The sequence below is a fragment of the Mauremys reevesii genome, linkage group 14 (assembly GCF_016161935.1).
Source record: "Mauremys reevesii isolate NIE-2019 linkage group 14, ASM1616193v1, whole genome shotgun sequence".
In the NCBI taxonomy this organism is placed as follows: domain Eukaryota; kingdom Metazoa; phylum Chordata; order Testudines; family Geoemydidae; genus Mauremys; species Mauremys reevesii.
In genome coordinates this window covers 3,355,410-3,379,141 of record NC_052636.1, presented here as the reverse complement: position 1 = coordinate 3,379,141, position 23,732 = coordinate 3,355,410, and the positions used below count along the sequence as shown (strand labels likewise).

The following is a 23,732-nucleotide window of genomic DNA, read 5'->3' as shown; positions in this document are numbered from 1 at the left end:
CCTGACCCTGGGAAGGAGTCGAGGACTCTAGTGATGTCACTGATCCTGGGCTCCATCTCACAGCCCAGCTCAGTGAGTCGCCCTTCCCCATGGAGCAGCCCTGTAGGGCTGGCTCTCTCTTCAGCGGCTGCGTTATCGGCCTCTGATCTCTGTCACCATCTCATAGTTAACAGCAGTTCCATTAATACGCAATGGGGATTTCTCCATGAATGCGAGGGCCTGAATTCTCACCTCTTCCATCTTCTCCTTCCTCTAGAGACGCTGCAACGGGAGCTGGGGAGCGACACAGGTATGTGTCTGTCTCTGACTGGCCAAGGGGAGATTTCAGACCAATAACCATGTTAACGACGGGATTGCAGCCTCCAGCAGCTGGAAGCTGTGTAACAATGTGAAGGGATTTTACTTTTTTCTTGCACCACTATATTTTCAACTGACTTGTCTGTTAAATATTTTAGCTCAACAATGTCACATAAGCATTTAAAGTGTTTTGCAGTTTTTTAGTATTCATTAATTTTTTTGCCTTTACTTTCTTTGATTATTGCATTTTTTTACTGACTACATTAATTTTAAGAATTTTATTTTGCAGTTTTAATTGCAGTAATATTAATAGTGTTTTTAATTAAGTTTGCGTAGTCTGATTTTAAAGTATTTTTTTAAAAGACTACTAAGGTCTTTGATAACTTTTCCTGTATTTGAGTGACTGCTTGATACTTTAAAAAAAAATACAAAGGCTGAGCTTTTTTTAAACATATTTATTTGAAAGTTTGTTAGTACAGTTAGAGTTTTTTGGCTTTTTAAAAAAATACAGACTTTTTTGTTGTGACTCTTTAAATTGGTAATGTATTCACATTTTTAACTTATAATTATTTTAGTGCACTATTTACCTCTTGTGACACAGGTTGTAGCTGATTTTTACACTTTAAATAAATCTGCTATTAGCATCTAATTTGGTTAAAACAGCAATTCAGTATTTCTTTTTTGCGTAACCTGCACTTCTTTAAGAATGGAACGTTTGTTTGGTTCTTTTAATTAACTTTTAGTGCTAAACTTTTTTTATGCTTACATTATGCCTTAAATGAATTTATATTTCTTGGAATGATTTTATTCATTTAAGATAGAATCTTAACTTTTCCCCCAATACGTTCCTAGCCATCCCGATGATGATTAATTTCTGGGAAACATCCTCAGCAGAATTATTTGAAGGTGTTGCACCAGAGAGTAAAGGCACAGAGGCAGTGGCTTGTGGGAAACAGGGTAAGTTTCATTTCTAATCCTGCTCTTAAAAAGAGGGGTCTTTTTAGAAAAATAGTTTAACGTACGAGCACTGAGAGACTTTAAGAAAGTCACTAATCACGGGAGCAATGGGTCTCTTTGGAATATATTTTAACTGACAAGCCCTTAGAGCCTTTCTGAGGAACAGGATAGAACTATGGTCAACATTAAGTGCAAATTAATGATCGTGCGTCATGAGGAGAAAGAGGAGGGAATACAAGTTAAAATATAATGAAAACAAAGCCTCGCAGAAAGGAAAAATATCAGTTTGGTAGCAGTGTTGCAATGTTGGGGTGAGGTGGAAGATTATTCCTTCTCCCCCCCCCCCCCCAATCTCTTTTTAAAAGTCCCAAAAGGAATAAAAGTGGGTGGCATAATTTATTTTTTTAAATTCTGTTTACTAATTAAATCCATGTCCCTAAGGCCAAATTTGGCCTTAGGTAACTTTGTTGCCACATTTTCTTGTTCACCAAGCATAGAGCTTAGTGCTGGCCCTGAACGACATCATTAGCCCCCTTTTGTTTGGACTAATTAAATTTTCTGTTGTTGGTTGTGTTGCACCTGTGCATGGCTTTCATGGCCAAAAAGAATGTAACCTACTTTTCATCAACTTGCTGCTAGAGGTTATTGTAAGATCTTATGAACTTTTGTCTGATTTTTACAGTGAAGTAAGGAAGAGAGTTCAAAATGCAGGTGTTACAGGGGAGATTGCTCAGTCGTTTGAGCATTGGCCTGCTAAACCCAGGGTTGTGAGTTCAATCACTGAGGGGGGGCCACTTAGCAATCTGGGGCAAAATCAGTACTTGGTCCTGCTAATGAAGGCAGGGGACTGGACTCAATGTCCCTTCCAGTTCTATGAGCTAGGTATATCTCCATATATTATAATTATTATTTTATTATATTATATTTGTCTCTATTGACAACGGCTTCCATCTTAATATCACCAGCAAACTTCATTTCATTTACTGCACCAGCACTGGGCAGTCTTTGTCCTGTCCCTGCCTCCGCCTGATCCCCGCTGTTGGGGGAGTTACCCTCAGGGTTTTAAAACTAGCACAGTGGGTTTAGTGCTGGTGGGAAGGGGTTGGGTCTGGGCTGTGATAGTGATGGAATGTTTTCCCAGCATGCGAGTCAGACACATCTTGTGCAGGGAAAGGGCCGGGGAAGATCATGATGTGACAGGAACTAACTTCTGAAATCTTCCCTGTCTCCCTTCTCACCCTGACAGGGGGCAGAGTAACACCCACCTTTGGCTCCAGATTGTCCCAGCCTCCCACGGGACAGGGAAGGGAACTGTCTGTAGTGGAGCCAGTCCAGGTAGGGATTATTGCAGGGTTGCTAGTGGGTTCCTGCTGGGGGGAGAGGGGCAGGAAATACTGAGGGCCTGGGATCTTTGGGGGAGCTCAGTGTGGAGGTGGGATGGGGGCAGGAAATACCCAGGGTGGAGAAAGGGAGGGGGACAAGGCATGTGACAAACTTGCTGGGAATTGTTTAACTCAAGTCCTGCATTCTGAGAACAGACCCATGGGGTTTAGGGGAGAAAATTATCCTATTTGTAGAACGGGGCTGGTGGGGGAACACTGGACAGCGCGGGGAAAACGTATCCGATTCCCAGTGCGAGAACATAAACCTACTCACCTGAGGCTGCTAGGAGATTTGAAGGAGGGGGTGGGAGGGTGGGGCATAGAGTAGATAACCCCTCCCCTTCCTTCCAGCTGCTGGCAATGGAAAATCTGTTGGGATTCCTACTGGGGAGCTGAGCCTGGCACCTGCTGGGGGCCCCATCCCCTGTATCAGCCTCTGGCTTGTAGGTGTGTGATGGAGGAGAAGACCCTTCCCCCTCTGTCTGCTGGGGTGGGTGAGGGGATCTCTATCTCCCCTCCTGGTTGCTCTGAGCAGGGTGGGAGTGGGACTCTGCTGCCTGTGAGCCTGCCAGAGCTTCCGTTTGATTGGCTCCTCCCCCTCCATGAATAGTGGGGTTGTGAGTGGGGCAGCAGGTACTGAGTGTTGGACTCTTCCTCTTCCAGGGGCCGGTGACCTTCGAGGAGGTGGCTGTGCATTTCACCAGGGAAGAGTGGGCTCTGCTGGATCCCCGTCAAAGGGCCCTCTGCAGAGACGTCATGCAGGAGAACTATGAGAATGTGACCTCACTGGGTAAGGAGTCCTGTCCCCTTTTTTCTTAGAAGGGGAAGTGAAGAGTTAAGGTTCACGCCACCACCACAATGCCACCTCTGCTCTGCTCTGCCCTGTCTCAGCAGCAGCCCATTGGGTGCATTGAAATGGGGCAGACTAGGCCCCTCAGGTTTCACATGCACCTCCCTTCATATCACAGTCACAGCTCTGCCAAGCTGCTCCAACTCCTCCCTCCACCATCCAGTCACAGCTACAGCTGACCCAGTCCACACAGCTGGAGAGCATGTGGATAAATATTGGGATTCCCATCTCTGAACACAACACAAACAATGGCACGTTCTTAGTCCTTCATAGCGATTGTAGAATCATAGCCTTTTCTGGCCATAAAAATCTATTAGGTCATCTAGTCTGACTTCCTATATAACACAGGTCATAGAATTTCATCCAGTTACTGCTGTACTGAGCTGAATACCTTGTGTTGGACTAAATTCTCCCCCAGAAAGGCATCCACTCTGACTTGATGACTTCAAGAAATGGAGAAACCTCCACTTCCTTTGTTAGTTTCTTAACCTTTGCACCAGCCTTACTGAGCCATGCCCAGTGGCTAGTGCCAGCTGCAGGGTCAGGGGCAGAGTTAAGGTTGCATTTTAGGAGTACTGTGTATATTAACTCTTCCTTTTGTGGTTTTCAGAGGTTTAAGTTTAGCCACCACCCACCTAGTGCAAAGGCATGAAGTAGAACTGGCCAACCGGTACTCTGTATTTATGTAGGTTATGGGCATCTGATTTCCTTATTTTTTAATAGACTTTTTCAGTACTCTCTCTGCATGAGAGATTTTACCAGCATAATTATGTCAATTAAGGATGTGGTTTTTCGCACCCCTAACAAACAGAGCTATGCTGACAAAACTTTGCAACTCAGAAGAGGCCAGAGTCTGCAAGTGGATTTTAAAACACTTTAAGATATTGTTCTCAGCACTGAAATTTTGGAATCGGGGGAAACGTCTAAGAGGAACTCCTTCAGAATGCAAGCAAAACGCACAGTACGCATAGTCTGAACTTTAACAGTGGTGCGGCTCCGACAGATGAATGGGTGTAGCTCAGAGGCAGTGGCCACAGCATGTCCTCTTGACCCACCCAACCAATGACTGTGAGAGTAGTGTGAGGTTCCTATTCAGGAGTTATTGGGGGGGAGGGGAAGGAGAGCAGGGAGCAGTGGGAGGGAGAAGATGGTGGGGGAGCTAGTGCTTGTGGGGTGCCACAAGGTAGGGAAGGCTGAGTGTAATGGGAGGAAAGGGATAGGTATGTGGAAGACTAGAGGGAATCAGAGGGATGGGTACCATGGAAGGAAGAGGAGGTGGAGAACAGGTAGTGTGGTGAGTTGAGGGAGTGGGAGACTGGGAGTGGAGAAAAGGGGGTGGAGGTCCCAGCAGTGGTGCTATTGGAGGGGGAGGATTGGGTAGGAGATCTGGGATACTTGGAAGTGGAAAAGACTGAGGATAGTGGGAAGGGGATGGGGAGTGGTTGCTCCAAGGAGCGGGAAGGATCTGGTGGCAGTGGGAAGGGAAGGTTTCAGGGAGGCAGATATTTGGGGCCCTCCACTGAGAATGCTTTTGCCATAGTCTCTAATGACCTCTCCCTAAGCAAAGCTCAGAACCAGTGCTCCATCCTTATTCTTCTTGACCTGTCAGCCGCCTTTAATACCACTGACCATGGTTGTCGTCTTGACATCTCGTCTGCTTCCTGGCTCTCCTCCTACCTCTGTAACCACTTCTTCAGCGTGTCCTTAGGAAGATCCTCCTCACCCCCACTCCGGTTTGCTGTGGGGGTTCTGCAGGCCTCAGTCCTTGGTCACTTCCTCTGCACTTTATCTCTGGGAAATCTCACCCCCAAACACAAATTCAGCTACTGTCCGTATGCTGATGAATCACAGATCACTGCTCTACTCTAGACCTGTCTCCTTCTGTCCAGACTGAAATCCCCGCCTCCCTCTGATGACTCCTCATGGATGGCTAGCCATCAGCTCAAGCTCAACAACTCAAATGTTGATAACAGAGCTCTTAATCCCCCAAACCAGCCCCCCACTTCCTTTCTTGCTGTTCAGCACAGAATTAGCTGATGGAATCTCGGAGCCTCTGGCAATATTTGTAAACTCAGGTGACAGGAGAGGTCCCAGAAGATTGGAGAAGGGTTAACATAGTGCCCATCTTTACAAAGGGGAAAAAGGAGGAGCTGGGGAACTATAGACTAGTCAGCCTGACGTCAATACCAGGGAAGCTACTAGAGCAACGTATTAAACATTCAGCTTGTGAATACCCGGAGGATGAAGGGGTAATCGATAGCAGCCAGCATGGATTTACTAAGAACATAGCATGACAAACCAGCGTGATATCCTTCTTTGATAGGGCAACTGGTTTGGTGGATAAAATAGACCTGGTCCTCAAAAAGGCTTTTGATACAGTCCCATGAGTAAGCTGGAGAAATGCGGGCTCAACAAAACTCCCATTAAGTGGATATATAATTGGTTACACAACCGCAAGCAAAAAGTAACTATTAATGGAATGATGTCAGATTGGAGGGATTTCTCAAATGGGGTTTCACGGGGATCTGTTTTGGGTCTGCTGCTATTTAACATCTTCATTAACGACCTGGATGTAAGAAGAGAGAGCATACTGATCAAATTTGCAGATGACACAAAGCTGGGGGGGTTGTCAACACTTTGGAGGATAGAGCAAAACTTCAAAGAGACTGTGATAAATTGGCAAACTGGGCTATAGACAACAATGGAATTCAACAAAGACAAGTGTAAGGTGCTACACTTTGGGAAGAAAAATCCAATGCACAGATACTGACTGGGGGATAACTGGTATGGCAGCAGCTCTGCTGAGAAGGATCTGGGAGTTGTGGTGGATCACAACCTCAACATGAAGTCAACAGTGTGATGATAATGCCAAAAGAAGCAAATGCATTAAGAGAAGCATAACATGGAAATTACAGGTGGGGATAGTTCTGCTCTACTCAGCACTGGTTAGGCCTCAGGGGGACTCCTGCATCCAGTTTGGGTCACCAGTGACTAGACAGGATGTAGAGAAATTGGAAAGAATCCAGAGGCAAGTGACAAAGATGATCAAAGGGGTGGAACGCAAACCAGTGAGCAAAGGCTGATGGAACTGTGTGTGTGTGTGTGTGTGTACTTTGGAAAAAAGAGTTAATGGGGGGGGGATATGACAGTGGTTTTCAAATACTCGAAAGGCCGTGTGAGCGTGTGTGGCCGTCCCTCCTGGTCTGTCTCAGGACAGAGCTGCAAAGTCTCCAAGCCCAGGTCTTCAGGCCGGGTGGGGCAGCAAACAATTAGGGGCTTTGCCCAGGGCGAGCACCAAACAGTCTAGCATCTTGGCTCGGCAACACAGGCCTCCTGGCCGAAGGTGGGTGTCAGGAGGTTGGGTCCACCTGACTCCACTGGGTCCCAGCCCTTAACAGTGGCAGTGTAATCCACCACTGGATCAGTGGGGATCCACTCACAACACACTGACTTAGTGTCAGGCCAACACTCAGCCAGACGATGGTCTCGTTTCCCTGAGCGACTTCCTACAATCCCCAGGGTTTGGTACCTTTGGCCTTCGTTTCCCCAGGGTCGGTGGTCTGTGGCAGCCCCATCAGCTTGTTGGCACCTTGACTGGCTGGTGACTCTGGGAGCTCTGGCATCTGCCCCAGCAGGTCCTCGGTGTCCCGCTCCAGCAGCGGGTGACAAGTGTCTGTCTCCTTCAGCAGCTCCAGCCTAACTGAGCTGCAGGGCCCCCTCCTCGTGTACTTCTGCTTCCTGCCCCACCCCCTCAGCTTCCGGAGGGGTGGAGGTGGCTTTCCTGGCTCTGTAGCCCAACGGGCGGGTTGTGGTCCCTGCTGGTCTTCCGCGCTACAGGCTGCCATACAAAGGATGGAGAACAGTTCTTCTCTCTTGTCACAGAGGGTAGGACAAGAGGCAGTCAGTTCAAACTACAGCACAGCAGATTTAGATTAAATCTCAGGAACAACTTCCTAACTGGAAGAACAGTAGGAGAATGGAACAGATGCCTAGGGAGATGGTGGTAGGTTTTTCACTGGAGGTTTTCAAAAGGAGGCTGGAGCCATCTGTCTTGGGTGGTTTAGGTGCAGCAAATGCTGCACCTTGGCAGGGGGTTAGACTAGATGACCTTTGTATTCCCTTTTAACTCTGGTTCTAAGGGGATCCGGGGTTCGCCCCTGGAAAAAGCTAAAGCGAGCGTGTTGCCCATTAGGAGTATGTCTGCACTGCGTCTGGAAGCTGCCTCCCAGCCAGAGTCCATGCTGACTCACTACAAATAATGGTGCAGGCGCTGTCGGTTGGGCTGTAGCTTGGGTTCTAAAGCCAGGGGTTGAGGGGGGCGGGTGGGCTGGATGGTCTGAGCTCCATCAAAGCAATGTCGCCACAGCCATTTTTAATGCACTAGCGTGAGACCAGCATGGAAGGCGGCCGACTCCCTGATGCCCTGTAGACATACCCTAAAGAGGGCAGTCCCAAGGGAGACTGTATGAAGGCTGGGTCATCTAATTCCCTGTAAATCCATGACCCAGCCCCCTCCTTGGCACCCTGTCACCATGCCTTACTCAGTCACAACTGAGGATGCCAAATTCAGGACAAACTGCAGCAAACACCATCCAAAACTGGTGGTTATTCTTTTATAAGATAGACCAAACCAGCCACAAACGTAAACTCCTGTTTCACCACACTGGCTAACAAGAAAACATAAAGGCAGTTTTCTCAGGCATTCCAGATCTTATATCACCACCAAAAACACTGGATTCAGAGCTGAGTGGTTCTTTACAACCAGTGTCATTAAATAATAGGTTCTTCTGATCCCAAAGGGCCAGCCACTCCCAGGTCAATATACAACTTAGATCTTACCCAAAACTCATGCTGGTGCCAATCCTTTAGTATCTAAAATCTAAAGGTTTATTCATAAAAAGAAAGAAAGGGGAGAGTTAGAATTGGCTGAGGGAATCAATTACATCTGGTAATGGCAAAGGTCTTGGTTCAGGCTTGTAGCAGTGATGGAATAAACTGTTGGCTTAAATCTAGTCTCTGGAGTACATCCACAGCTGGGATGGGTCATTCAGTCCTTTGTTCAGAGCTTCAGTCTGTAGCAAAGTTCCTCCGGAGGTAAGAAGCAGGATTGAAGACAAAATGGAGGTGTTTCCAGGGCCTTTTATAGCTTTTGCCATGTGGAGGGCATCCCATGGTTCTTACTGTGGAAAATTACAGCAACAAGATGGAGTTTGGAGTCACTTGGGCAAGTCACATGTTCATGCCCAATTTCCCTCATTCATTGCAGGAAGCCATTACCTATGCTCCAGACAGCACATTTACATGACAGTCCACTCAGTGTAGATGGGCTTCTCCCATGATCCACTGTCAACCAAGTGTTTCTTGATGAACCACTTAATTTGAACAGTCCCTCCAAGATGTGCTAGCTAGCTGCCTTGTGGGTGTTACCCTGTTATGCTTATAAGAAGCCCCTGGGATCTTTTTTGGGGGGAAAAGGCAATGCACCGCATTTATTGAAATACAACAATTAGCATATGCATTCAGTGACACACCACACACGCACACTGTCCCACCAGTTGATGTTATACTTACCAGTCCAGAGTCTGGATCAACCTAGTGGCCAGCTAGGTTGATCATGGGTAGGAGGAGACAGATTCTGTTGGTCATGACACGATGCTCTGCGGAAGTCTTGGCAGGATGAACCCAAAGTTTCATGGCAAGGCACCCTGTCTATATAGTGATTTTCCTTCATTGGGACCAATGAGTTTTGCACCGTCATGCTGTAATCAATTATTGTTTGACGAGTGCTTGTTTTCTTAAATTGTCCTTCTCATCCTTTATCTCTTTCTTTCATCAAGTTCCTCAGGGAGTTACCCATGGTGGTTTTCATCACAGCTGTCTTGTCCCCACTGATAGGTGCCTGTCTCATCTTTAGAGTTGTCAGTCTGCCCTCCTCTGACATTTCAATAGGGGCGTGTTGCAGCCTCCTGGTACCCTTGCATCTGTCTCCGGTTCCTCCCTCATACGTCTGGTTCAGCAGTGACCTTCACACTTACCTCTTAACACGTACATTCCTCATTCACACACAAACCAGAATTAATTTACACAGAACATTTTGAACAGGAATATCAAATTGCCATGTAAAAGAAAACAATCATGGCATTCTTTTACTTATTTTAAAATGCTAAACCTACAACAAATTGGTGACCCTCAAAGGTCTGTTACTTCCTTGAAATCAGTCCAGACACAGATTCTGGCTGCTATATCTCTACCCATTGGCCCATTAGGTCATTCCTTTCTGTTATTCAAAAAGGGTGGCTGTCAGGATATGATCAGATCATACACCAATACGCTTAATGCAGGCTACATAATTATTATTTATCCTTCATTCTAAATTATATAAAATAAAAACATCAAATCCTACTACTACATTTGGGGGAAGAGTTTTGGGATGTTCAGTTCCTGATTTTTATTTGCCCTCTCTCCAGCACTTGTTTTTGTTTGGCCTTCCCCTTTCCATCCCTGTTTGAGGTTTCTGTCTCTATCACAGCAGGTGATGCAATGGCATGTGAGAAAGAGGAGCAGAATTCTCAGCCTGAAAATGTTGAGCCAGTGGATAAACACAGAGAATTATCACAAAGACGGAAAAGGAATGTGTCCAGCAGTCATGAGGAGGGAAAATCCTGTGAGATTCAGCACAGACCAGAAAGAGAGCAGGGAAACCAGCCAGGGGAAAAAGTGGGTAAATTAATTTCTTGTTGGGGAACTCAGAAGGACATCAAGGAAAGCACAACCCAGCAGGAAATCCTCATGGGAAAGAGAAAAAATACATTCACTGAGTGTGGGAAAAACTTACATGACTACTCAGCCCTTTTAAAGCATCAGAGAATCCACACAGGGGAGAGGCCCTATGAATGCAGTGAGTGTGGGAAAAACTTCACTCGCAGATCAGGCCTTTTTCTCCATCAGAGAATCCACACAGGGGCGAGTCCCTATGAATGTCGTGAGTGTGGGAAATGCTTCACTAAGAGATCAGCACTTTCTGAACATCAGAGAATCCACACAGGGGAGAGACCCTATGAATGCAGTGAGTGTGGGAAAAACTTCACTCACAGAACAGGCCTTTTTCTCCATCAGAGAATCCACACAGGGGAGAGGCCCTATGAATGCAGTGAGTGTGGGAAAACCTTCAACCGCAGTTCTCACCTTATTAGGCATCGGAGAATCCACACAGGGGAGACACCCTATGAATGCAGTGAGTGTGGGAAAAACTTCACTCGCAGATCAGGCCTTTCTGAACATCAGAGAATCCACACGGGGGAGAGGCCCTATGAATGCCGTGAGTGTGGGAAATGCTTTGCTAACAACTCAGCCCTTTCTAAACATCAGAGAATTCACACACGAGAGAGGCCCTATGAAAGAACTGAGTGTGGGGAAACCTCTTGGTACTCAACCCATGTTAGCCATCAGAGAATCTGCAATGGAGGTCAAACACCATAAAAATCTCTAGGGCTATCAATACTTTTTTAAAAATATTTTTCCTGATTCCTACATAACTTTTAAAGCTGTTTGAACTGTGTGCAGCACCATTATCCCTCAGCTTGTCCAGATGAGTGGCCCAGTTTTGCCTTTTGCAGTTTGCCCAGTTTTGAGATGGACCTATTTGTACTTTCTATTGTCCCACAAGTAATTGGAGTGTGCCCTTCCTATCAGGAACCAGGGAGCATCATGTTTATACCATTCCTCCTATTGCAAAGTTATTGTTAGTCACCAATGATACAGATTGTATCCTTGCCAGTTGTTCTCACGTTGCTCTGGGTTGTGCTGAAGAGCAGTTATCATGGGAACTTTTCAAATTATATGTAAATGAAGAGAAGCAGGTGCCAGAAAAATGTGTCATTTCAGCCTCTGTGACACTGGAAGGAGATGGGATGACTCAGAGATTCCCTCCTTCCCCATCACTGCAGAACTGTTACCTTTTGCCTAAGCCAGGCAGAGTTTATCTTCATCACATTCTATCCATCCACTTCTCAAAGTGTCATGTGATGAAGCATTCTCCGTTGTCTGTGCTTGGAGATGATGCTTTGACTTCTTTAATCCTATATCAGAGTCACTATGACTGGAGATGAAAGTGTCAAAGACCTGGGAGGGGAATTCAAATGGATCCCAAACACAGTGTGATCATTTGGAGTTTAAATCCCAGGTTCCATCTATTGGTAAAACCACTTCTGGCAACGTGGCTGTTTTTTCCCCCCAGTTATGGAGATGCTGGGATACTAAAAATGTTGTAGATAACATAACTGACTATTGAGACAGTGCTGAGTGAAGTATCTTTGAATGGATCAGAGGATAATGTGATGGGAGAATCTCGTCCTGATTCTGAGTCATCAGATGTAACCTGTTCTGGAATTTCACTTGACACTTTCATTGTCATGTATTCTGTCTCGCTGTGATGTGGGTTTCTATCTTTCTTGAAGGCTGTTTGGTCACCCAATTGGATGTTAGTTCAGTTTGATAAGATGTAGCTCAGATTTATTAGAGAACTTAAGACAAATGACCATTTGCTAAAGTCCTCATTTCTCACTTCAGCTTTTTTCCCATCCCTCCATGATAACATGGAGAAAGTGCAAGTGCAGCTCTGTTAACAGGAGAGAACTCTCCAATTTACTGGACATGCTAACAAAGACACAGCAGTGATTTAAAATCTCCACTCAGAAATGGTGAACAACAGCAGAATCCCAACTAACTGAAGTGCATATGATCTCAGTGTAGTTCAATTGTTGAAGTCAATATTGTCTCAGATGATCTGGGGAGAGAATTCCATGGTAAGTGGTTTTGAAGTAGGTAAAATGCCCATGTATTTGGTTCCCAAAGCATTTGTAACCCAGGCCCTACAGAAGATCTCTCCTAGCTAATCCTATGGTATGGGAGATGCTGCCCTTCATGACACAGATGTTGAGGAAATAGAAATGTGGATTTTGTTGAATTTATCCTTTGTAGTTGCTGAAAATGAGTATAAAATGAAATCAGTATTGGAAATCTAATAGCTTCAGAAAAATAACTATTTTTTAATAGAAACTCCAGCTCTGATAACTAACAGAGATTCTGATCCAGGCCTCTATCCAGTCTCTTGCCTGGAACTGTGCCAGCAAATTAAAGAAAAACTGGGCATGTTTTGGGAAGCCATTCCTCACTAACACTGCTGAGATTTGGAGTGGTTTTGTAAAGGATTCTGCTTCCAAGAACTGTAAATTTACCCTAACCAAGGCCAAAGATTTGGAAAGAACTGGGGTTGAAAGAGTCCACACCCAGTTCTTGGTTTCCACCCCAGTAAAGGAAGCTATGGTGACCAAAGACCCAAGGAAAATTGTTTGTACAACTCCACTTCCTAGTGAAGGGGAGTAGGCTGCTGTGCATAGGAGGGGCTGTGGGTTGGATCTGAGGGGCACTGGGAATAGAGGGGACATGGGTTCAGGCTGAAGAGCGTCGTCATTTGGGGATCCAGCAGGACAGGGGAAGGCAGCAGGTGATTCTAATTCCTTAGGGATATTTTATGTGTGTTTGTGTGTGCACGCAGGGGAGGAACATGCTATATGCCCAGAGGCCTTTATTCCTCTAGCCTGTGAGGACAGTGGGGATGTCAGGAAGTTGCCCCGTCAATCCCACACACAAAAAGGCCCTTCTTAAGAAAGACAAAATTCTGATGAGAAAAAGTTACACCAAAGAGGACTATGAAGAGAGAGATTTTTAAGATCATGCTGAACAGTTCATCACCTGACCAGGGAGTTGAACCCTGGACCCTCAGATTAAAAATCTGATGTGCTACCAACTGAGCTAGCCAGGCTCCCCCCCAAAAAAAGTTGGTTGTTGCAGAGGAGAAACTAGTCAAGAAAAAGCAGCTATACAGTTGGTGCTTGAGTGCCTGACAGGCCGGTGAGTTTGGTCGCTAACATCCAGCTGCCAAATGCAGAAGTCCCTATTCCTAGTGGCAGGTGGCAACAAGGAGACTCACAGCCCTCAGCACCTTGAGAAGGGGCACAATATGCATCTATGGGCTAGTCTACACTTACCTGCTGGGTCGATGCGGTGAGTTCGACTTCTCGGAGTTCGAACTATTGCGTCTAATCTGGACGCGATAGTTCGAACTCCCCGCGCGCTCCGGTCGACTCCGGTACTCCACCACTGCAAACGGCGGTGGCGGAGTCGACCTTGGAGCCGCGGACTTCGATCCCGCGGCGTCTGGACGGGTAAGTAGTTCGAACTAGGGTACTTTGAGTTCAACTATGCTATTCACGTAGCTGAACTTGCGTACCCTAGTTTGACCCCCGCCCTTAGTGTAGACCTGCCCTATGTTGATCCACCTGTGAAATCCACACAGGGAAAGCACCCTATAGCATAGCTTCCTGACTCAAAATAGCCCTAAAACTCTGCCCTATGAAATCATGGAACATGTGCTCTTCGCTCTGTGAAAGCATGTAAAGAATCCAAGAGCTGGAGGGGAGGGATTGGGTCCAGAGTGACCTAGAGAAATTGGAGGATTGGGCCAAAAGAAATCTGAGGAGGTTCAACAAGGACAAGTTCAGAGTCCTGCATTTAGGACAGAAGAATCCCATGCACTGCTACAGGCTGAGGACTGACTGGCTAAGGGGCAGTTCTACAGAAAAGGACCTGGGTCTTACAGTGGATAAGAAGCTGGATATGAGTCAGTAGTGTGCCCTTGTTACCAAGAAGGCTAATGGCATATTAGGCTACATTAGTAGGAGCATTGCCAGCAGATCAAGGGAAGTGATTATTCCCCTCTATTTGGCACTGGTGAGGCCACATCTGGAGTGCTGTGTCCAGTTTCAGGCCCCTCACTACAAAAAGGATGTGAACAAAATTGGAGAGAGTTCAGCAGAGGGAAAAGAAAATGATTAGGGGGCTGAAACACATGACTTATGAGGAGAGGCTGAGGGAACTGGGGTTATTTAGTCTGCAGAAGAGAAGAGTGAGGGAGGATTTGATAGCAGCATCCAACTACCTGAACGGGGGTTCCAAAGAGGATGGAGCTTGGCTGTTCTCAGTGGTGGCAGATGACAGACCAAGACAGTCTCAAATTGCAGTGAGGGAGGTCTAGGTTGGATATTAGGAAAAAATGTTTCCCTCGGAGGGTGGTGAAGCACTAGTATGGGTTCCCTTAGAGGTTTTTAAGGCCCGGCTGGGATTATTTAGTTGGTGTTGGTCCTGCTTTGAGCAGGGAGTTTGACTAGATGATCTCCTGAGGTCTCTTCCAACCCTAATATTCTACGATTCTAAGGTCCAGAGTGGTAAACTTCCAGGATGATCAAGGCATATTATTGATGATGACACTAGGATTGAAGGATTATATCACATAAAAAAATTGTAAATAAAAATGTAATCTGATCTTGAGCTTCCTGTTGTCGTCTAGAAATGCCCCTGGGATCCCCACACTCCCCAGCAGCAGTGAAAGGAGAAACCCCCAGCACTGCACATAGCTCCAGGCTGATTCCTCGGGGTGGGGGAACTGACTTTGCTGCTGAGCAGGGAGCCAGGGCAGGTCTCTGGGAATCAGGGTGCCCAGCCTGACCCAGCTGCTTCATTGCCCCTGGGGGCCCTGCAGGCTTAGACTGTCCCTGAGGCCAGGCAGCTGTTCAGGGAGCTTTCTTGGTGTCACTGGCAGGGCAGGAACATCCCACTCTAAGGGCCTGAGTTCAGCCATCAGGAAAGGCAGCAGCTTTGCTCCCTCTTTCTAAACAGAGCTCCGAGGCCGTGGTTCTCAGTCGGGGGTCTGGAGCCCCCTGGGGGCAGTGAGGAGGTTTGGGGGGGGTTGCCAAAATAAACCAGAAAGCAGGGCCGGCGTTCGACTTGCTGGGGTTTGGGGCAGAAAGCTGAAATCTGAGCCCTCCTGCTTGGAACTGAAGCCAAAGAATCTTAACTTCATGGGGGCCCCTGTGTTGTGGGGCCCTGCACAATTGCTCTGCTGGCTACCCCCTAATGACAGCCCTGGCTTTTAATCTACTGGACATGCAGAAGAACAGTCGTCGTGGCACAGGTGGGCTGTGGAGTTTTTATATCATGTTGGGCGGGGGGCACAGCAAGAAAACAGCTGGGAACCCCTGCTCCAGGGAATCCTGGAGAATAAAGACTCAGTCCGACTCAGGGCTGCCAACTCTCATGATTGTGTCGCGAGTCTCATGAGAATTATTGTTTCCTTAATGCCCCAGCTCCTGGAGTCAAGTGGAGATGTGATTTGCTCTTAAAGACACAGAACCTTTCTAGCCCTTGTGGCTGTGGAGAAAGCTACAAAATGTCACCCCAGGGCACCCTAAAGGCTCATCAAGCAGAAGGCAAATAAAAAGATCCCCAAATCTATTAAAATTACATAATCTCATTATTTTAAAGCCAATCTCATGATTTTTGGTGAGCCTGACTCAGGGTTTTTGAAAGTTAGGGGTCGGCCATTCTGCAGACAGAGCTGGGCACCCTCCTTCATACCCTGCACACCCAGACTGTCCTAAAGCAATAACTCTCTTCTCCTTCCTGCTGCTTTAATGTGGCTGGGAATCCCCATTCCTAGACGTGCTTTTCCACAGACACTGAATTCCCCACAGGGCTGTTCTGGGGGCAGGACAGATGGGGCAGTAACTGCACATCACCCCTTTGTGACTCGCAGGGACAGCAGCTCCATGCTGGGCTCTAGGCCCCCCAAAGCACTTGTGGGAGGGGACAGTTCAACTGCCATGTCAGGGGCTCCTGCTGCCTGGAGGTCACCATCTCCTCACAGCCCCTCCTGTCACAGAGACACTCCCTAGCCCTCCCCCTGACAGCCCCTCCCTTCACACTGACTCCCGCATGGACCATCCCCATTACAGCCCCTCCCCTCACAGAGAAACTCCGCAGCCCCGCCCCACCTAGGAGCCGGACCTGCTGCTGGCCGCTTCCGGGGTCAGCGTGGTGTCAGAACAGATAGGGACTAGCCTGCCTCCCAACAGGACTTTTAATGGCCTCGTCGGCAGAGCTGACCAGAGCCACCACGACCCAGTGCCTGACATTTTGAAAACCACTGCTCTATGGGATACAGCCTCTCTGTGACACTGACTGACCAGGGCTCATCTCTGCATGTACCCAATAGGGAAGGAAAGACACTGAGGCCAGAAGAAGATGGGCAGGAGTAGTCAAATGAGGCTAGACCAGAATAGAGGAGATTTTCTGCCTGGTAAAATGTGCTGGATTCTCATCACTTAAAAAAAAAAAATCTTCATTTGGGTTTGAACCATCAGCCTTCCAGTTACAAACCAAAGGTGTTAACCACAGATTCAGGTAACTGCCTACTTCCCAAATGTGTCTGGAAGCACCTACAGTGGTGCAACTGGATAGTGCAGGGAGCAAATGCTCCTGTGGGTTATGCATTCAGGCCTCACCCAAAGCATTGGTTTTTCATTAGCTATGTAGCTTCCCTCACTTACTTTGTCTCATTCACATGGAAAGTGCCATACGAGGGTGATGAGAGTAGGTTCTAAACTCTGAAATGTGGAAGTTGGCCCATAGATTGGGATAAGGGGTTTGAAGAGAAAAAGCTCTGAGTATAAAACCAGACAGTGTCCAGGGGCAGGTATGGTACAACGCCTCAACAGGGAGCCATTCGGGGGAGGGGGTTTCACTTCCTCTGTTCAATATCCTGAGAGGTATTTTAAGGTGAAGATAACGCCACGGCTAACAGGTGACTGGCACGTCCTGGGTTAAAGAAAGGGACTTGGGTTAATAGTCGGAAGATTTGCGTTACCGTCACTGTCTGACCCCCCTTCAGTTCGGAGCAGGTTTGTACGTTGCTGTGTGGAACGCACAGACTCCTGCAGAGCAGGGGCAGCTGTTTCCATGGCAGAGAGCCTGGCACTTAGGATACTTTCTACACTTGCTGTTTTGAAGCAATTCTGTAAAATAACGGTGGAGCTACAATGTCCAGTCCAAAATTTCAGCCCCCCCCCCCCCGGTGCAAAAACGCTATTTTAGGCTCTAAACAGGAGGCTTCCAGCACTAAGACACCTGACCAGAGAGCTTAATCGGAGGTGTAAGAGCTGCTGACTCTGAGGGTCCTGGGCTAAATCCACTTGCAGGGGGAAGCGTTTTGATGTATTTGATTGATAATGAGTAAGGCGATGATTTAATCATGGGTACTTTTAGTAAAAGTCATGGACAAGTCACGGACAGTGATTTTTTTTGTTTCTTGCTCGTGGCCTGTCCATGACTTTTACTAAAAGTATCCGTGATTAAATCGTCACCTTACTCATTGAATCTTGTGGGTTGGGGGCGACCAGGGGGTCTGCGGCACCAGCTGTGGGGGAAGGGAGTCCGGGGGGCATGTGGCACCAGCTACTCGGGGAGAAGCCCCGGGGCTCCATGCCACTCCAGCTGCTGCTGGGGGGGAGCCCCAGGGGGCCAGTCGCTGCTCCAGCCACCCTGGGAGTGCTGCCGGGAGCCACTGAGCTGTGGCCACTCCTGCCACTCTTGGAACCGTTGCTCAAATGGTCCCCAGAACCAGCAGCATTGGCCACTGCTTGGGCGATCCCTGGGGCCAGCTGTTTGGGTGGCCCTGGAGTCAGCCACAGTGGTCGCTTCAGAAGTCACAGAGGTCACAGGAAGTCACAGAATCTGTCACTTCCACCACCTCCGTGACAGACATGGATCCCTAATAATGAGACAAACCCCCTCCCTGCAGTGACTGCAGTTCCTGGATGAGAAGAGCAGAATAAAAAGTGAAGAGAAGGAAAAAGAGAGATTCCCTGTCACCTCTCTCCCCTGCTCCCTCCCCCCTTGTATTCTGTAACCCCATCTCACTGGGTTCCCTGTGCTGGTGCCATGGGGGTGACACTAGAATTCTGTGGCTTTTTGGGGGGTGGGGTCTCTTCACTTCTCAACATTTCACACAAATTTGACTTTGGGCTGAAATTTCTCCCTTGAGGCCTCTCAGTCAGAGCTGTACCCCACCCCCTTTAGTGTGTGTGTGTGTGTGGGGGGGATAATTGGTGAGTAGGCAGAGAAGTTTCCCATAAAGGATCATATTGTTCTGGTGACAGGTTCTGACCTGGGTCCCATGTCCTCTGACACAGGATAATGTGCAGAACATGGGAGCTCTGGCTTTTCCTATAAGCTGCAGCCTGTGAGTTACTGGGAAAGGGCAGGGGGAGAGGGAGCAAGAGGAGAAAGGCAGAGACATTGGAGAAGAAGAATAGGGGGAGAAGAAAGAGAGAACAGAGAGACAGTAAATGATTGAAGCAGAGCAGGTGTCCCAACTCCATCTTGCTCATCACAGGTGTTCAGAGAGACGGGTAGTTGTAGGGTTTCCACAGCATCAAGTCTGAACTTTGATTCTAGCAATGTGAGTGTGACGTTGCACCCCATAATGGGAATATGCTTATGAATGTATCTATGAAATAACTGGAATATGTTTTATGCTACATATGCCATGTAACATATCCCTGTAAAGGTTATGATCTACTGAATACATTTATCCTATTTGTATGACTGTATCATTTTTGTATTTGAAGTTATGAATATTGGCTGTGTACTTATTTTAAGTAGCCTCAGTGAAGCAGTTGGTCAGCTTCCTGAGAAAAGACTATTCTCAGTAAGTGCCCAATCATGAAACACTTAAGCCAACAATGAACTCAAAGACACTAATCCACATCTGAGCTTGGGGATTCAGTCATGCATGGACATATGACTTGCCCAAGTGACTCCTAAACGCCATCTTGTAGCTGGGATTGTACACAGGGGGAGAGGCAGGGAAGTCCACCCACAAGAGGAAGTCTATTTAAGCCCCTGGAAACCCCTCCATTTGGTCTTCAGGTGGCTCAAGAGAGAGCCTCTCCACCCCCAAAGGATACCTGAAAGAAACTGGAACAAAGGACAATAACCACGGGGGTGTCAGTGATTGCTGGACTGTAGCCTGATTTAGGGTGTACTAATAATATTAATTTGGATAATATGGGAGTTTAATTTATTAATTTAATTTTTATTCAGTTTTAATTTATTATTAATAATAATAATCAAAATTAGTATGGGTTTTTGGCTTGCCAATCTGTTGATCAGAAGATAAAAGTTCTTGTCCTGAATCAGGCGTCACAGAATTTATAAAGGACCCTCGGTGGTATGACAGGAAGCTCACGCTAAGACAGATACAGCCTTAAAGACTTTTTATTAAAATCAATAATAGTAATGTAGACGGGCTGGACTCACCCCTGCGGCACCTCCTGCTGGTGACTCCGGGAATTAGCTCTGTTCCAGCACTGGAGCGCCCTCTGCAGGCTGGTGATCCACCTGTCCTCAGGCCCCCATGTCCCTCCCTGGACCCAGTGCCCTTTTACATGGGGTGCTGCCCCCAGCAGTAACCCCTTTCTCTCAGGGTCTCCCCTCCTCAGGGAACCCCCACCCCACTATCCCCACTTTGCCTCAGTGTTGGCCATTGCCAGTCATTCTCTAGCCCCACGTCCTGGGGCAGACTGCAGTATCAGCCACTCATCATAGGCAAAGGGGTTTGGATTTGAACCTGCTGCTTTGGCCTACCCCTGGGCTGCTCTCTGCAACCCCAGTACCTGTTAGCCCAATGCTAGGCCGCAGCCTGGGGCTTTCCAGGCTGGAGCTCCCCAGGTCCTCAGCCTTTCCCCAGCCCTGCTCCACTCAGGTACCTGGTCTAGTTCCCTGCAGCCAGGCCCTTCTCTCTCTGAAAGCAGAGAGAGGCTGACTGCTTGGGCTTCTGGCTCATAGGGGCCAGCTGGGCCTGACTGGGGTGTGGCCCAGCTGCAGCCACTTCCCAATCAGCCCAGCATAAAAGCTGCTTTCTCAAGCCTCGGCCCCTTCCCAGGGCTGTTTTTAACCTCTTGAGGGTAGGAGCAGAGGTCCACCCTGCTACAAATAAGTAAATGGTAAAATACCCAGAGTTACAAAGTTACAATTGCATTACTGCTATTCAGAAGAGACATATGATAATATAGTATGATATGCAACAAAGCTTTGGTTAATATACTCACACCCTTCCTTGATAACCTGGTGGTAAGAGACACAGGACCAGCCTTGCAGTTCAGGTTTCTCAATTCTTGAGTGAGGGATGCAGTGCTTAGAAGAAATCTAATGCTAAGAGCTATCAACACTAAATTAGGGTTTAAACTTAAATCAAAACCTAATAAACAAACTAAGAATAAAAGTTAGGGAAACTGAGCTTAGCCTAGTTCCCTTGAAACTTAAAGTTTCAGAAGAACGAGTACAGCCTACTAATAGTAGCAGTCATCGTAGACAGAATAGATAGAGAGAGACAGAGAATAAGTAAAATAGGAATGATAGAGCGGAGTAAGTAAGAATGGAGTAAAGTGAGAAGTGGAGATACTATATTGAGGTGGGTCACTTCTTTTATAGGGCAAATGCTGGAAATCCTTCCTCTTATGCCCAAATTTCATTCCTCACCCACAGAAATGTTAGGGTCCACTTACACACATACATATTAGCCTTTGGGGTATTGATGACAGGAATGTACGCACACCAGTCTCTTGTGGTGTACTTGTTAAGTTTGTGGGTACAACATTGAAAAAAAACCTATGCCATTCTCCATTGTCTATTGTTCTAAATAAAAGGTCATAGACATAGATACTTTATTTGGGTATAAGAAAAACAAGATAAAAGGTCAACTTTGCTTTTCTGGGTACGAAGGGCACAGGATATAGCTATGCTAACTTTGATTTAGCTTAACATACAGGATATGGCCCGTAGGTCTCTTGCATTACAGCCAAACTTACTTTTAATATAAATTTATAAACCTATTACAATAAACCAAATACTTAATCTATAAGAAAAGATCTATATACAAGCAAGCAGGTTAGTCCTATAGGCCACAGGGTAGAAGGAGGCTGGTCTGTAAAAGAAGCTTACTGGACTATCTCTCAGGGTGAGGTTTTCATCTGTAATCACTTTCTTACTGTATTAGGCATAGACTTGCATGTTTTATTTTATTTTGTTTGGTAAGTTACTTTGTTCTGTCTGTTACTACTTGGAACCACTTAAATCCTACTTTTTGTATTTAATAAAATCAATTTTTACTTATTATTTAACCCAGAGTATGTATTAATACCGGGGGGAGGGGTAAAACAGATTTATTTGGGGTTTGGACCTCATTGGGAGTTGGGTATCTGGGTGTTGGAGACAGGAACACTTCTTAAGCTGTTTTCAGTTAAGCCTGTAGTTTGGGGGGATGTTGTTCAGACCTGGGCCTGGGTTTTCAGCAGGCTAGTGTGTCTCGCTCAAACCAGGCAGGGCACTGGAGTACCAAGCTGGCAAGAAAGCAGGGGCAGAAGTAGTCTCAACACTTCAGTTAGCAGTTCCCTAGGGCTTTTCTGTGATCCAACCCATCACAGTGAGTTCAAATATCCAGGGGATCTCCACATACTTGATCTCTTCTCCTCCCTCCCTTTTTAGTATTAATTTTTATTTTGAAGTGTGGGCTTAACCATGATCTTCTCTTTCCCTACCTGTATTGCAATTTTGGATTTATTTTTATTTTGCCTCCCTTTTGTTCGTATAATTATAATTAGAACAGCAAAGGAATCTGCAGCAGCAAAAACTGACCCCAAACCTTTCCTCATCATGCAGAAACATCATACATTCTGGGTCCTGTCCCAATGCCTGTGATGCATCAGTTTGCATCCCAGAAATCCCTGTGCTTCCATCCACATTTGGCGCCATCTTTCAATGTTTTTATACTGCACGCTCTGTCTTCCCTTTTGGACTGTGGGAATGGAGCCCGAACTGCTGAGGAGTATGCTGACAAGTCTCACCAGCATGTCACGTTTAGCAGTCAAGTTATTCCTTAGGATCCAACGTGACAGTGAGGGCTCCGACGATGATATTGACTTGAGTAATGCATACAACATGAGTTTGCTTGTGGCATTCACAGACATGCTCACCGCCGTGGAATGCTGCTTTTGGGCTTGGGAAACAAACACGGAGTGGTGGGATCACATCGTCATGCAAGTCTGGGATGATGAGCAGTGGCTGCAGAACTTTCGGATGAGAAAAGCCACTTTCATGGGACTGTGTGAGGAGCTCACCCCCACCTGCGGCACAAGGACAAGAGATTGAGAGCTACCCTGCCGGTGGAGAAGCGAGTGGCTATTGCAATCTGGAAACTGGCAACTCCAGACAGCTACCGATCGGTCAGGAACCAGTTTGGAGTGGGAAAGTCGATAGTTGGAATTGTGTTGATGCAAGTCTGCAGGGACATTAATGGCATCCTGCTCAGAAGAACCGTGACTCTAGGTAACATGCACGACATTGTGGATGGCTTTGCACAAATGGGTTTCCCTAATGGTGGAGGGGCAGCCATTCTGGGTGAGACGAATGGTCCATCTTGCCCAGTGCCCTGTCTTCCAACAGCGGTCAATGCCAGGTGCTTCAGTGGGAATAAGCAGAACAGGGCGATTATCAAGTGATCCATCCCTTGTCGCCCATTCCCAGCATCTGTACAGATGTGAACACGTAGACCACTTGCAGCTACTTAGAATCATAAAAGATTAGGGTTAGAAGAGACATCAGGAGGTCATGTAGTCCAACCCCCTGCTCAAAGCAGGCCCAACCCCAACTAAATTATCCCAGCCAGGGCTCTGCAAAGCCAGGCCTTCAAAAGCTCTAAGGAAGGAGATTCCACCACCTCCCAAGGGAACCCATTCCAGTGCTTCACCACCCTCCTAGGGAAACAGTTTTTCCTAATATCCAACCTAGACCTCCCCCACTGCAATTTGAGACCATTGCTCCTTGGTCTGTCATCTGCCACCACTGAGAACAGCCTAGATCCATCCTCTTTGGAATCCTCCTTCAGGTAGATGAAGGCTGCTATCAAATCCCAACTTAATCTTCTCTTCTGCAGACTAAATAACTCCAGTTCCCTCACCCTCTCCTAATAAATCACATGCCCCAGCCACCTAATCATTTTTGTTGCCCTCCGCTGGACTCTCTCCAATTTGTCCACATCCTTTCTGTAGTGGGGGCCCCAAAACTGGATGCAGAACTCCAGATCTGGCCTGATCAGTGCCAAATAGAGGGGAATAATCACTTCTCTCGATCTGCTGGCAATGCTCCTACGAATGCAGCCCAATATACCATTAGCCTTCTTGGCAACAGGGACACTCTGCTGACTCATATCCAGCTTCTCATCCACTGTAATCCCCAGGTCCTTTTCTTTAGAACTGCTGCTTAGCCAGTGGGTCTGCAGCCTGCATGGGATG

At 47.0% G+C, this 23,732-nt stretch overlaps 2 protein-coding genes across 3 annotated transcripts in view; one reads left to right on the top strand and one right to left on the bottom strand.

Annotated features, from left to right (window-relative positions):
• Nucleotides 1-23,732, bottom strand: part of LOC120381423 (zinc finger protein 850-like) — a 114,966-nt gene that overhangs the window by 84,016 nt on the left and 7,218 nt on the right. Inside the window, exon 3 of one of the 2 annotated variants that reach the window (XM_039499613.1) lies at nucleotides 17,127-17,131. The exons of the other annotated variant lie outside the window; for it this stretch is intronic. Within the exon in view, the coding sequence (XP_039355547.1) occupies nucleotides 17,127-17,131 (5 nt within the window). The remainder of the gene's footprint in view (nucleotides 1-17,126; nucleotides 17,132-23,732) is intronic. 2 annotated transcript variants of the gene reach the window in all.
• The window catches only part of LOC120381422 (zinc finger protein 850-like), a 105,851-nt gene continuing 92,198 nt past the window's right edge, over nucleotides 10,080-23,732 (top strand). Inside the window, exon 1 of the mRNA XM_039499611.1 lies at nucleotides 10,080-10,910. Coding sequence (XP_039355545.1) covers nucleotides 10,276-10,910 — 635 coding nt within the window. The 5' untranslated portion in view covers nucleotides 10,080-10,275. The remainder of the gene's footprint in view (nucleotides 10,911-23,732) is intronic.